Source organism: Engystomops pustulosus, chromosome 4, assembly GCF_040894005.1.
Source record: "Engystomops pustulosus chromosome 4, aEngPut4.maternal, whole genome shotgun sequence".
NCBI lineage: Eukaryota > Metazoa > Chordata > Amphibia > Anura > Leptodactylidae > Engystomops > Engystomops pustulosus.
The window spans coordinates 79,793,722-79,807,004 of NC_092414.1; the positions used below are offsets into that span (position 1 = coordinate 79,793,722).

Here is a 13,283-nt window from a genome sequence, read left to right on the forward strand (position 1 = left end):
AGCCAGAAAAAGAAGCAATTTAACTCTCCACTGCTGCCACTTCCACTGCTGCTTCTCATGTAGCTCCAGATTGATGTCATTGCATATGCCTGTGCTGTGTTAGACACATCACAAGAACCAAGCATACTAGATAGATACAACACTGAAATTAATCTTACTACATAGATACTATACCAAAACCAAGATAACCACATAACTAGGTTACCAGAACCAAGGTTACTACATAGATATGATAGCAGAACCAAGCTTAATTCATAGAAACAGCACCAAAACCAAGATTACTACATACAGGACCATAATTTATCACAGAGCCTGATGCAGATTGATAAATTTAGGATAACACTGTCTCCATGTGGATCCCCCTTTATAGGAGAAGATAACAGAGAGTCACAGCACAGGGGAGAAGCTACAGAATTATGAGCTGATTGTACACAGGATTATAAAATGTCCATAGAGCCAAAACATTGCTGTGGACATACAGTGAATAATACACATTCATTCTTTTTCACTTGAAATCCAAAAGTGCTGTATTTTTTTTGCTGGTTTCTACATATGTGTATATAATAAATAAATATATATATATCTATACTCATAAAATGTAAGCTCTTGCGAGCAGGCAGGGCCCTTACTCCTATTGTTCCATATGACTGTAATGTATTATTATATTTGCATATGTCCCCAATGATTTGTAAGTAAAGTGCTACTGAATTTGATGGCGCTATATAAATAAAGATTATTATTATATTATATACGGGGACATTTATCATATGTCTGCATTTCTGCGCCAGTATATGACAAACACCCTGCCCCTCTGGCCGCTGGACACATCAAGAGGCTTATGCCTATGGCCCCCCAACCCAGTATAACGTATCCTGTGGTATGGCCAACCCTCAGACTGTATAATGCCCCCTCCATGGACCCCCAACAACTAATACAACCTTGCTGTAGCACGCTCACTTATAATGCCCCCTTTAAAATGCTACTTTTCTGTACCTGACTCCCCCTTGTGACTCCTTCCTCCACTTCAGCATTGTGCCCCCCCCCCTCCACACATTGTGGCTCCCCCTCTTCTCCTGCTGTATAATTAAAAAAAAAAATTACAAAAAATAAATTACAAAATTACAAAAAAAAAAAAAAAAAAAAAAATATATATATATATATATATATATATATATATATATATATATATATATATATTATTATAGTGCACCTGCAGGGCTCTGCTTCATACAGCAGCAGCAGATGCTCGATGCTGATGCATCCCTACATCATCATTCCTTTACTCAATCCTGTCATCAGTATTTCACATTTTCACCCAATGACAGGTTCCCGTGCCTTTTAAATACTCATTCCTAATCTGCTTTTCATAATTAACTTAATAATAATAAAAGTATATAAAATTATACCTTGCTCCCTTGCAGCAAACTGGATCAACGCATGGAGGCATCTGTGCAAGGCTGCAATCCCTGTGTCATCATCATTATCTCCTCTCTGCTAGCTCTTCCCCCTCTCTGTCAAACACTGTCTACAAATGGGAATCTGTTCCTTTTAGAAAAGATACACTGGTTTGGCTTTAATTCCACATCATGTGATTAGGCGTCCTGAAAGTCATGCTTGATATTTAGGGGGCTGCCTAAGGTAGTCAAGGTAGTCAAGAGGCAATGTTTTCCTTATCCCATTCTGGAAAATGTATTTGCAAATTTTTTTCCAGAGTCAGCTCATGGCTGCATGAGGGAGAAGGGAGGGGAGTTGTGAGAGCAAAGAGGAGATAATGATGATGATACAGGGATTGCAGCCTTGTACGGACTCCCCCCATGACTTTATCCAGCTTGCTGACAGTGAACCAGGTATACTCTTATATACTTTTAAAAGTGAATGGAACCAGTAATGTTAATTATAAAAGAAGATTGTGAGTTAGGTTCCCATGGCCTTGTTAATACTATCATAAGATGAAAATGTGACATCCTGATGAGAGGTTTACTTTAAAGAGGACCTGTCACCAAAATTTTGGCACTAGGAATTGCTTACTAAAGTAAGCATCTCCTAGTGCTTGATCAAACGCCGCAGTGTTAGAGTGATAGCGTTACCGGAAACCTCCGGTAACAATATCTAACACTGCGGCGGGGTACAGTGTAATCGTCGGACCGCTCACAAAGCTGTCCGACGTATTCATGAGGGGGCAAGGTTGGGGCGTGGTTAGGGGCGGTGACTGCCACATGACGTCCAGCAGTCACTGCCGCACCCTATGGAGCGAGCAGGACAGTCCGAGGAAGAGGCAGCGTCTCGGACCGCCCCCTCATGAATACAGCGGACCGATGATTACACTGTACCCCGCTGCAGTGTTAGAGGTATCACTCTAACACTGCAGGGTTTGTTCAAGCACTAGGAGCTGCTTACTTTAGTAAGCAGCTCCTACCGTAGTGCCGAAATTTTGCGTGACAGGTCCTCTTTAAATTGTCTTGCCTTCTGGACACAGATGGAGTCACAGCTTGGGACACACCTTCCACCGGCCAGGACAGCGGGCAGACGGTTGGAAGGTATGATTATGGATAGGGGATATGTTACTTTTATAGGACAATCCCTTTAAAATGGGAAGAAACATACTTTAGTGGTCACAAAACAATGAAACAATGCAGAGATAATCATCTTTTATGGATATGCATCTAATTCTGCATGGCCAATGGGGATATAGTTGATCTGCCAGAACACAAAGCTGTGACCTAAGTAGAATAATACAATTGTAAAGCTGGAGCACTAAGGTTGTATATGACAATCCTGAGCAGCCCCCATCATACTTATATGATCTGCATATCCACAACGATATTCAATAACCTCTGTATAGACAGAGATGCACCTCTATATTACACTATTATTATTGCATGACAAGTGCATTCATAAGGAATCCTATTAACAGAACCATTCTAGTGTTCTCTTCCTTTGTTCAGGAGAGGAGGTTGCGTGCATTGAGTCGGGGCAGACTGCTGCCTAGTAACAGCTGCCTGAGCCGGTGGGTATCAGTGCCCTCCATACTAGCTGGCACGGCAGCTGTCTGCCACCCTGGGCAGTACAAGTTGTGTGTCTCCCACAATGGGCGGCATGCCCCGTGCCCCGTGCGCTGCCTGGAATGTGAGGGAGAAGGGAGGGGCCGCGGCTGCTCCGCCCACATGGGCTTTCCCTCACACAAGAGGAGAGAACGGGGGATGAAAAGGGCCTCTCACATGAGCCCGGCAGGAGCATGGCAGCATCCTGGAGGAGAGAGCTGCCACCATTGTAGTGGGCACACATCATGGGGGGCTGCTGACTGTCTCTACCCTCTGACCAGTGCACAGCCAACCCCTGGAGACATGGATGGAGAGGCTGAGGTGGACAGGCTGGAGCCCAGTGAGGATAGCAGGGGGCAGATGAACCTGTCCCCACCACCCCATGCCCCCTCAGAGGAGGAGACCACCCCAGAGCTGGTGCTCAAGCAGCATGGGGTCAAGAGGCATCATCACAAACATAACCTCAAGCACAGGTATGAGCTACTGGAGACCCTGGGCAAAGGCACCTATGGCAAAGTCAAGCGGGCGATCGAAAGGTTTTCAGGCAGAGTGGTAAGTATCTTCTGCAGCTTTCATCTACATTTCATGTGACCACCTTATTTGGCAACTGGGTGTTCTATTGTAATGTAAAATTGGCCATCTTTAGTCTTTTTTCATCTCTACAGGCTACCTGGTCATGGTAACTGAACCTGAAGATGAAATAATTGGCACATCAAGCTGGCAAAACCCAGAGATAACAATTTGTTTTGAGTGACAACTATAATGTAGTTGAGTGACAACTATAATGTGAGTTGTAATGGCTGCCATACTGGTTGTCACCCACCTTTCCCATAAACGCACATTTTTCCAAGAAATGAGCGATTAACAAAAATCATTGTGAAAGTAGAGATAAGGATTTACTGGTCAGAGTCTTTCACTTGTATTAGACATTCCCTTTAAATAGGGGATTTCCACAGACATGTGCTGACATTCCTTATCTTTCTCTTTATGTTCCGTTAGATTTTGCTTGCAGTCAGTGAATGGCAACACTTCTGTATAAACCAAATGTCCAAACCAGCTGCAAAGTCTTTTGTTTGTGCTTAAACTTTGTTACAATGTGTAAGTGCAGAAAACAAGACCAACCTTTCTAACTAGACCCAAATGTAGCAAATTCTCAGCTCTGTGATAGAAGTAGGATATCAGGATGTGAATGTCATTCTGTTCGCTGGCAGCAAGCGTATATGTTGGTGTGGAATAACTTTCCATGACACAGGGGGTAAGGTGGCACATGTAGCTGGCAGCCAGCGTCCTGTAGCATTGTTCTATCATGTAATGCACCCTGTGAGGTCTCACAACAGTTTATCTAACCTTTGGACCCAAACAGGCTCCAGGCAGAGCTGTGTGCAGTAGTCAGAGTCAGTCCAGCGCGGATGTGAGACAGGGACAAGCCAGGGGGTGTCAGGTGAAAGTATCTTGTCTAAGAGAGATATTTCTAGTGACGTCCGCCACTTAGCTCCCTGCGTGCCTGGCGGGATGACTGGGGCACAGGGGCATGTTAAGTGTATTTTGAGATAATCTTCCAAATATGTTGCCATCGCTGTGGCATGATATGACCTATTCCACCCTGTTGTTATAATAGTCGCCCTACTGTACGAAATCACATAAGGAATTATCACTTACTCCAGAGATGCAGTCTAAACTGTACATTACAATAAATGGCTGACCATTGTTCATGGATGCTTTGAATCGGCCACACTGAGAGTCATTCATTATCGTCTTTACGCCAGTTTTTGCCGCACTTGGGTCCATAGTTAGTGTTTGGAATTACTGCGCCAAAAGCAGTTTTTCTGCCTCTCACACTTTTTTTTTCTGGCCGCATAATTTGGGTTCAGCTGTGTAATCCTGACACTTTTCCTGCACTTCTGGTTTCCTGACACTTTTTTTGGCGCAATATTTGCTGCACAATTAGAGCAGCTAAAAGTTCAATTTCACCTTCATTACTGTGGAGTTAGTTAAGACTATTTTCGGTTGTGCGCCAATTCATTGATCCCCTGCGCCACAATCTAACCTCCCAGTGTAATTACTGCACTATTCATGTACCAAAAAAACGCACCCTGCGACACTATTAATGAATGCCCCCCCACTGTGTTAGCGGATCCCTATTGTGATGCATAGGCATGATTCTTGACTCCCTACTTCAAAGTTTTCCACATATTTTAATATATATGTTCAGGACCAGCAGCTCCCAACTCTTCCTCATAGAGGTGGTCCATAAGCACCCCTCCTGCCATAATTTATATGTACTGGGGATGTCTTTGTGAAACAACTTCATTCATAAACTGTAGTAGAAGGCATTTAGCCTAAACTGGGATCCTGGATTGACAAAATTGGGAAGGATGGATCATGGATAAATATATACCAAGACCAGACGGACAGCTGCACTAACTATAGGCCACCACCGGGGGCACACAACAATAGTACGATAACACACATAATGGCCAATAACAATAGTTATCAAAATTACTGTATGTTACTAGATAATACAAGCAATGATTTGATTGGTTAGAATAAATAATGGCTGCCATGTAAGAGGACAATGGTATTATAGTCCATGCCCCACATTTACTAAAGTCCCTGTACCAGCTTTCTGTTGGAATTTGCACATTTTTTTAGTGCAAACTGCTTGCGCATGTATTTATAAAGTGTCCAACACATTTGTGGCGCACACTGCACTATACCCGACGAGGCATCAAATTCTGCTCATAAAGGGGCGTTCCGGTCTTCAGTTGGACTGTGCGCCATATTTATCATGCAGTGTCCGACAGAAGTGTTTTGCACACCCTATGTTAAAGATGCACCTAAAAAAGTTGGTGCCCTCTGTCGGAGCAGTACATGGGGCACCACATTTCATGAATCTAGCGTACCCTGTATACTACACAGGCAAACGCCACATAGTGCACAGTTTTTGATAAATGTGGGCCTACTAGTTCAAGCATAAAGTAATTAAGTGCTTTCAAGCATTAATACAAAATGAAAGTGCTCTTCTAACGCCCTACTTCATCGCCAGTGATGTCATCGCTTGCCATGCATCCTGACATCATATTAAATAGGTTCTTGTCTTAGAATAAGAACATGAAATCTGAGCTCTGATTGGTTCCCCTGAGCATCTGTGCCAGTGCTTATTACTACACCATTGTTATTATTGTATGGTTTGTACTGAATAATATTGTATATTTTTGTGACTTTTTTTTGTAGTAATAACAATAGAAATGGCTCTGGTTTTAGTCAATAAGATAACTGGCTGCTCAACAACAACACAGGACATTTTAATACATAGAAAATTATAGAACTGGCCTGTTGTTATAGCAACATGACGTATTCTGCCAGAGTTATTATCGTACATGGCGGTGTGAGACAGTGTGCTTAGCATATTAGTCAAGAGAAACCTATCATAAAAATGTAATCCAGCATCTGATACGGCTCAGCAAAGTTCAGAGCATGTCCCTTGTAGACAAGCGCTGGGATTTTTCGACTGACCTACTTGGACTAGAGTATTGCACACACGGCCTCTTTCCAGTAATGTTCTAGTTCCCAGTGTGTTTCTCAGAGTACATGGTTTCTGTACAAGGTTTTCTAAAAAACGAAACAAAACATTGTATTGATGATGATGGGTGTCATTGTCATGGGCCATATGAGGTCACAGAGGGCATTGTAGGCCCCTTGTTCCAGCTGTAATAGACCTGGCATGACCATCACATGGTCATCTGGTTACTAGATGCTTATAGAAGTGAAACTGGTTGGAGAAAATTTGTGATTTTCCAGTCAAGTTACAGATTCTCAAAGAGATTAGGGTCTGGGCATTTTTACACGTGAATATGTTTTCATGTAAACCATTACATTGTAGCTTTGGCTGTATGTTTAAGATTAATGTCCTGCTGGGAGGGGAATCTTTGCCCCAGTCTCCAGTCTTGTAGCCCTTCATAGGCTTCCCTCCAGGGTTGTCTTCTATTCAGCTCTATTCACCTTGCCATCAGCTCTGACTAGCTTCCTAGTCCCTGAATGCACAGCATCCTCACAGCATACTGCTGCCACATGGATGCTAAATAATGGGGACAGTGCATTAGGGGGAACTGTGCACATGCCATTAGGTTAAGAAGTCTCATGTGAACAGAGCACCATCTTTCTGTGTCCCTCTTTAGGCCTCTTGCCCACGAGCGAGTTTGATGCATCCAACTCACATCAAACTCGCATCATGTGCTTGCTATAACATCCAGCCTGAACACTCAGAAATCGGAAGTGAACTGACTGAAATGCTGATTTCACTTCCGCTTACTGGGCTTTGGGCCGGGCGTTGCAGCAAGCACACGATGCGAGTTTGATGTGAGTTGGACACATCAAACTAGCTTGAGGACAATAGGCCTTTCACTTCTTAAAGGAAATCTATCATATAATTTTATGCATTATGAACCAAACACACCTTGAGAATGCTGTAGCTACACTGATGCAGAAGCATATCTTGTTTAATGCCTGAGCTGAGTGGTTTTGCTGGAAAAACAATTATAAAATTCAGGACCTCGGGGAAGCTTGGTGCAGGTTGGCTGCCATTCATAAACACATTACACAGAGCTTCCTGAACTGTCCAGACAGGACTAATCAACCTGAGCTGGTTGATTTATACACAGCAGCTGGGGGATGGTGCAGTGATTGGTTACTTCTGCCTGTCAGGCACAACACAGTAATTACATCATTCCCTGAAGCAGTGCAAGAGGAGTATCGCCCAGTGGTTTTTAGCTCTGGGATTAAACAAGGTATGTGTCTGCATCAGTGTAGCAAGAGCATTCTCAAGGTATGTTTGGTTTATAATGTATGAAATCAAGTGGTAGATTTCCTTTAAATACTTAATATTTTACAATCCACTGTAGAGTATGAAGCTGATACTAGCTTCTAATGTACATATCATTTGGGAGTTCATCCTAAATAAATGTGTAGTTAATTTACCGTATATACTCGAGTATAAGCCGACCCGAGTATAAGCCGAGGCCCCTAATTTTACCACAAAATACTGGGAAAACCTATTGACTCGAGTATAAGCCGAGGGTGGGAAATGCATTGGTCACAGCCACCCCAGTGTATATAGCCAGCCAGCCAGCCTGCCCCTGCCCCAGTGTATATAGCCAGCCAGCCAGCCCCTGCCCCAGTGTATATAGCCAGCCAGCCAGCCCCTGCCCCAGTGTATATAGCCTGCTAGCCCCTGCCCCAGTGTATATAGCCTGCCAGCCCCTGCCCCAGTGTATATAGCCTGCCAGCCCCTGCCCCAGTGTATATAGCCTGCCAGACCCTGCCCCAGTGTATATAGCCTGCCGCCACTGCCGGACAGATCGCACAGAAGATATACAGGGGTCGCCGGAAAGGTGAGTTTAGATATATTTATTTTTTTGACTCGAGTATAAGCCGAGTTTGGGTTTTTCAGCACATTTTTTGTGCTGAAAAACTAGGCTTATACTCGAGTATATAAGGTAGTTCACTTCAACTGGAGGTCTTCAAAAGCTGTAAAATGTTTGTCCTACAGCTATTCCTCCATACACGTGCATGCTCTGTTCAACCAACAGTCCAGGCGTTCTCATCAGGTAGAGCTGCAAGAGACATCTTTATACATCTTTCTCATAAAACGTGTAGAAATTTGACATGCCCAGTCGTTTTTTACCTGACAATCTGCTATGAGCGTAGGGTCAGCACTTAAGCCAGGTCTACTGAAATTGGCATGTTCCACAAACTTTACCTTCACATACGATCATCAACTAGCAATAAGCTTTATAAGGAAGTTGTGCATAAACTGTGATCATAGGAGGAGCTTTTAATGGAATATAGCAAGGTTCAGACCTGCCCCCTAGAGGAATGATTGTAAATACATACAGTCCAGATAATCATCTAGGTACAGCTATGGTGTCACCTGCTGGGTAAAGTTGCTGATGTGCCATGTGAACTTAAGTTAAATTGGGAACAGATACATTGCCCGCTGTCAGAACACTAGACCAATATACACTTCTGAACAGCTGTTCAGCTTGGAAATGAGGACAATACAGGTTCATAACTCCTGATTTAGTCTATATACTATACATGGTGTAAGGTAAATATTATATGTATGATGTTTTATGAATTATGGAAGCAGAATATAGGGTTTCTAGCTCTAATGCTTCTGCCAGATAGCACATACTGTAGCATTTAACATAGGCAGTAGCTTTAGCTATGCTAACATAACTTCTATGATGTCACAAAGTAACAATGTGACCTAAGCTATTGTATAGGTGAAACACAAATCATTTAATAAATGAGCATTCCCCTCCTAAGTATTGTAATACATTATGTTCTTCACTGGCACTAAATACTTGTAACACATATTCTGTGATGAATGATATGGGGCCCTTTTCCAGCAGACTTGGTGGAATTGCAAGAAAATGTCTATGATTTTTTTTTCCTAGACTAATTTTTTTATTCTGAAGTATACCCTGGCCAGCAGTGACATAAAACAGATGCAAACTGCCAGAACAGTCAGGTCCAATCTAGAGTCCAGAGCTGGTGACTGAAACAATAGTACTGCCGTTCCCCTCTCAGGCCTTTATTTTCCATCCTCTGTCAGAAAGAGAACTTGGGGTTTCCTAAAGTCACTTTAGTAATTATTTTCTAGTTACTGCTCAAATCGCAAACTCCACAATAGGATCCCGAGCAGATTCTAACCACTTCTGCTGCAGGGATTGGAAGAACAGCGCTGTTCTCTGTGCTGTGGCCAATCTGTATTACTGCTGTTTAGCTCTCTGCCACAATATCCATATAGAAAGTGTTTGTTTTTCTCACTTACAGCTACAAATTCTAAAATTGTCAAAATTCCCGCTTCCTACAGCCGCCACAAGAGGGGGCTCTGGAGCAATCCTCATTGAATTGAATAATGTTCTATGCTTTTTTAAGTAGCGACTGAAGTTAGAGATACAAATGTATTCTGAATGTATAGGGAACTATCTGATGTTCTGTCTTATCAGAAGGGGCTATAGACATTGTTGTACATAGCCAATCAGTATGGGTCCTGGATACATTTTGGTTACCTAGCAGTCAACAGATCTCTAGCCATTGTACAACTGTTGTTAACCAATTGTTGCCAGCCCTGATATTTCTAACTTTTTTATTTGGTTATATTTTAAGGAATTCTACCATCAAAATATCAGCATGATTAACCAGGGGGAACTTACTCAGCCCTTCTGGTTGATAAGCATAATTTTATAAGTTGATTTTAGAAGGCAGGAGGCCATGGATAACAAATATAAGAACTTTACCATAGTCATGGCGCTGGGGTCTATGAGTAAGTGCCCCTGGTTTATCGGTATAGATTTTGATGGTCCATTTCCTTTAATGTGAACCTTCAATTAAAAAGCAAAACTTTAAAACAAAATTTGGGACCAGACTATTCCTGCCTAATATACAGGATACTATGTCCTCCCTCCTCCCTTACTGCTGTACTATATATTTTACAGGATTACTGCACATTACTGATCAGAAGATTTTCATGTTATTGGAACCTTAATTAAAATGTCTACAGATAATTCTATTCCAGATTCAAGCAAACAGAAGCCGTTCAATAATGTAGAACTGACCTAAATTATTCATGCATTATCACTACAGCCACCAAAACCTCTGCTTCTGGTAGTCAGATGTTCCTGAGAAGTCAATGTCTGTTTATATAGTCCATAGTTTATACACTTCATGTAGACAAATATTTGGGAATTTCACTACTAATTGTAGCCACTAGATTAGTTACTTATAGTTCTTTACTGCAACGTGATTAAAATATATGAGGAGTTTACACACAACCAAAAGTAGTGAAAAGACACTGCTTCTATGGGATTAAAGGGGTTGTCTGAGAATATATATATATATATATATATATATATATATATATATATATATATATATATAAATATATACCCTCACCGGCCACTTTATTAGGTGCACCTGTCCAACTGCTCGTTAACACTTAATTTCTAATCAACCAATCACATGGCGGCAACTCAGTGCATTTAGGCCTATATTATCTGTACTAGTGTCTGGGTGAGCTCTGCTGCTGGGGATGAGCTGCTCTGCACAGGTGCTCAGTGCTTACTTCTCAGTTAACTCCACCTTCAGGATGGAATGTTTTTGCGCCCATTTTTGCGCCTAAATGAAAAGTCGCAAGTGATGAATATCATTAAGTGCAAAAAAACATCTGGATTGGTAGGATAGATGAGGGAAACCTGCTTATTTTTGCTGCGCAGCTAGTTTGGCATTTAAACGCAAAAATGGCGCAAAAACGGTGCCCCGGTATGAAAAGGCGCAAAAACACCAGAAAAAAATTTGTGATACATGTGGCCCAATGACTTTAAACAGTTAAATATATACACTCACCGGCCACTTTATTAGGTACACCTGTCCAACTGCTCGTTAACACTTAATTTCTAATCAGCCAATCACATGGCGGCAACTCAGTGCATTTAGGCATGTAGACATGGTCAAGACAATCTCCTGCAGTTCAAACCGAGCATCAGTATGGGGAAGAAAGGTGATTTGAGTGCCTTTGAACGTGGCATGGTTGTTGGTGCCAGAAGGGCTGGTCTGAGTATTTCAGAAACTGCTGATCTACTGGGATTTTCACACACAACCATCTCTAGGGTTTACAGAGAATGGTCCGAAAAAGAAAAAACATCCAGTGAGCGGCAGTTCTGTGGGCGGAAATGCCTTGTTGATGCCAGAGGTCAGAGGAGAATGGGCAGACTGGTTCGAGCTGATAGAAAGGCAACAGTGACTCAAATCGCCACCGTTACAACCAAGGTAGGCAGAAGAGCATCTCTGAACGCACAGTACGTCGAACTTTGAGGCAGATGGGCTACAGCAGCAGACGACCACACCGGGTGCCACTCCTTTCAGCTAAGAACAGGAAACTGAGGCTACAATTTGCACAAGCTCATCGAAATTGGACAGTAGAAGATTGGAAAAACGCTGCCTGGTCTGATGAGTCTCGATTTCTGCTGCGACATTTGGATGGTACGGTCAGAATTTGGCGTCAACACCATGAAAGCATGGATCCATCCTGCCTTGTATCAATGGTTCAGGCTGGTGGTGGTGGTGTCATGGTGTGGGGAATATTTTCTTGGCACTCTTTGGGCCCCTTGGTACCAATTGAGCATCGTTGCAACGCCACAGCCTACCTGAGTATTGTTGCTGACCATGTCCATCCCTTTATGACCACAATGTACCCAACATCTGATGGCTACTTTCAGCAGGATAATGCGCCATGTCATAAAGCTGGAATCATCTCAGACTGGTTTCTTGAACATGACAATGAGGTCACTGTACTCAAATGGCCTCCACAGTCACCAGATCTCAATCCAATAGAGCATCTTTGGGATGTGGTGGAACGGGAGATTCGCATCATGGATGTGCAGCCGACAAATCTGCGGCAACTGTGTGATGCCATCATGTCAATATGGACCAAAATCTCTGAGGAATGCTTCCAGCACCTTGTTGAATTTATGCCACGAAGAATTGAGGCAGTTCTGAAGGCAAAAGGGGGTCCAACCCGTTACTAGCATGGTGTACCTAATAAAGTGGCCGGTGAGTGTTTATATATATATATATATATATATATATATATATATATATAATTTGGGCCACAGGGGGTATAAAAATAACTATACTTACCTGTCTCTGACACTCCAGGGCGACGCCATCCGTCACTGCCAGCGACTGTTGGTACACAGAGGCTCAGTAGCGACAAAGTGTCAGTGCACATCCACCACAATCTCTGACTGCGGCCTGTGTTAGATTTTAGTGGTTGTGCGACCTGATGTCACCCCTGAGCTGCTATGTCTCACCGCTCTGAGAATGTGCTGGACATTGTTGGGGGGAATGGAAGGGGGCGTAAATTGCACACCATCGTGTGCATGTAGCCCAAGATGGACTTTACTTTAAATACAATTTTTCCATGTATTCTAGTGAACAATACAAACAATAAGGATGCATAATACCAGATGTATCTTGAAGTCATGCACTAAGCCAATAATATTGTAATAGCTCTGTTTAGGATTAAGCCATTATTGAGCAGTAACGCCTAGATCCTATGGGATTAGCTAACTCTGTTATTATTCAGTTTTTTTTTGATTGTTTGCATCAGCAATATGAAAACGGTTATAGTCAGTATTTGGGGTCAATATGAAGCTGAAAATGTAGTTTTCTTCTTGC

General features: G+C 42.6%; 1 protein-coding gene across 1 annotated transcript in view; it reads left to right on the forward strand.

Annotated features, from left to right (window-relative positions):
* The first annotated feature begins 3,039 nt into the window (after positions 1–3,039).
* Positions 3,040–13,283, forward strand: part of NUAK1 (NUAK family kinase 1) — a 66,691-nt gene continuing 56,447 nt past the window's right edge. The window contains exon 1 of the mRNA XM_072146482.1: positions 3,040–3,593. Coding sequence (XP_072002583.1) covers positions 3,165–3,593 — 429 coding nt within the window. The 5' untranslated portion in view covers positions 3,040–3,164. The remainder of the gene's footprint in view (positions 3,594–13,283) is intronic.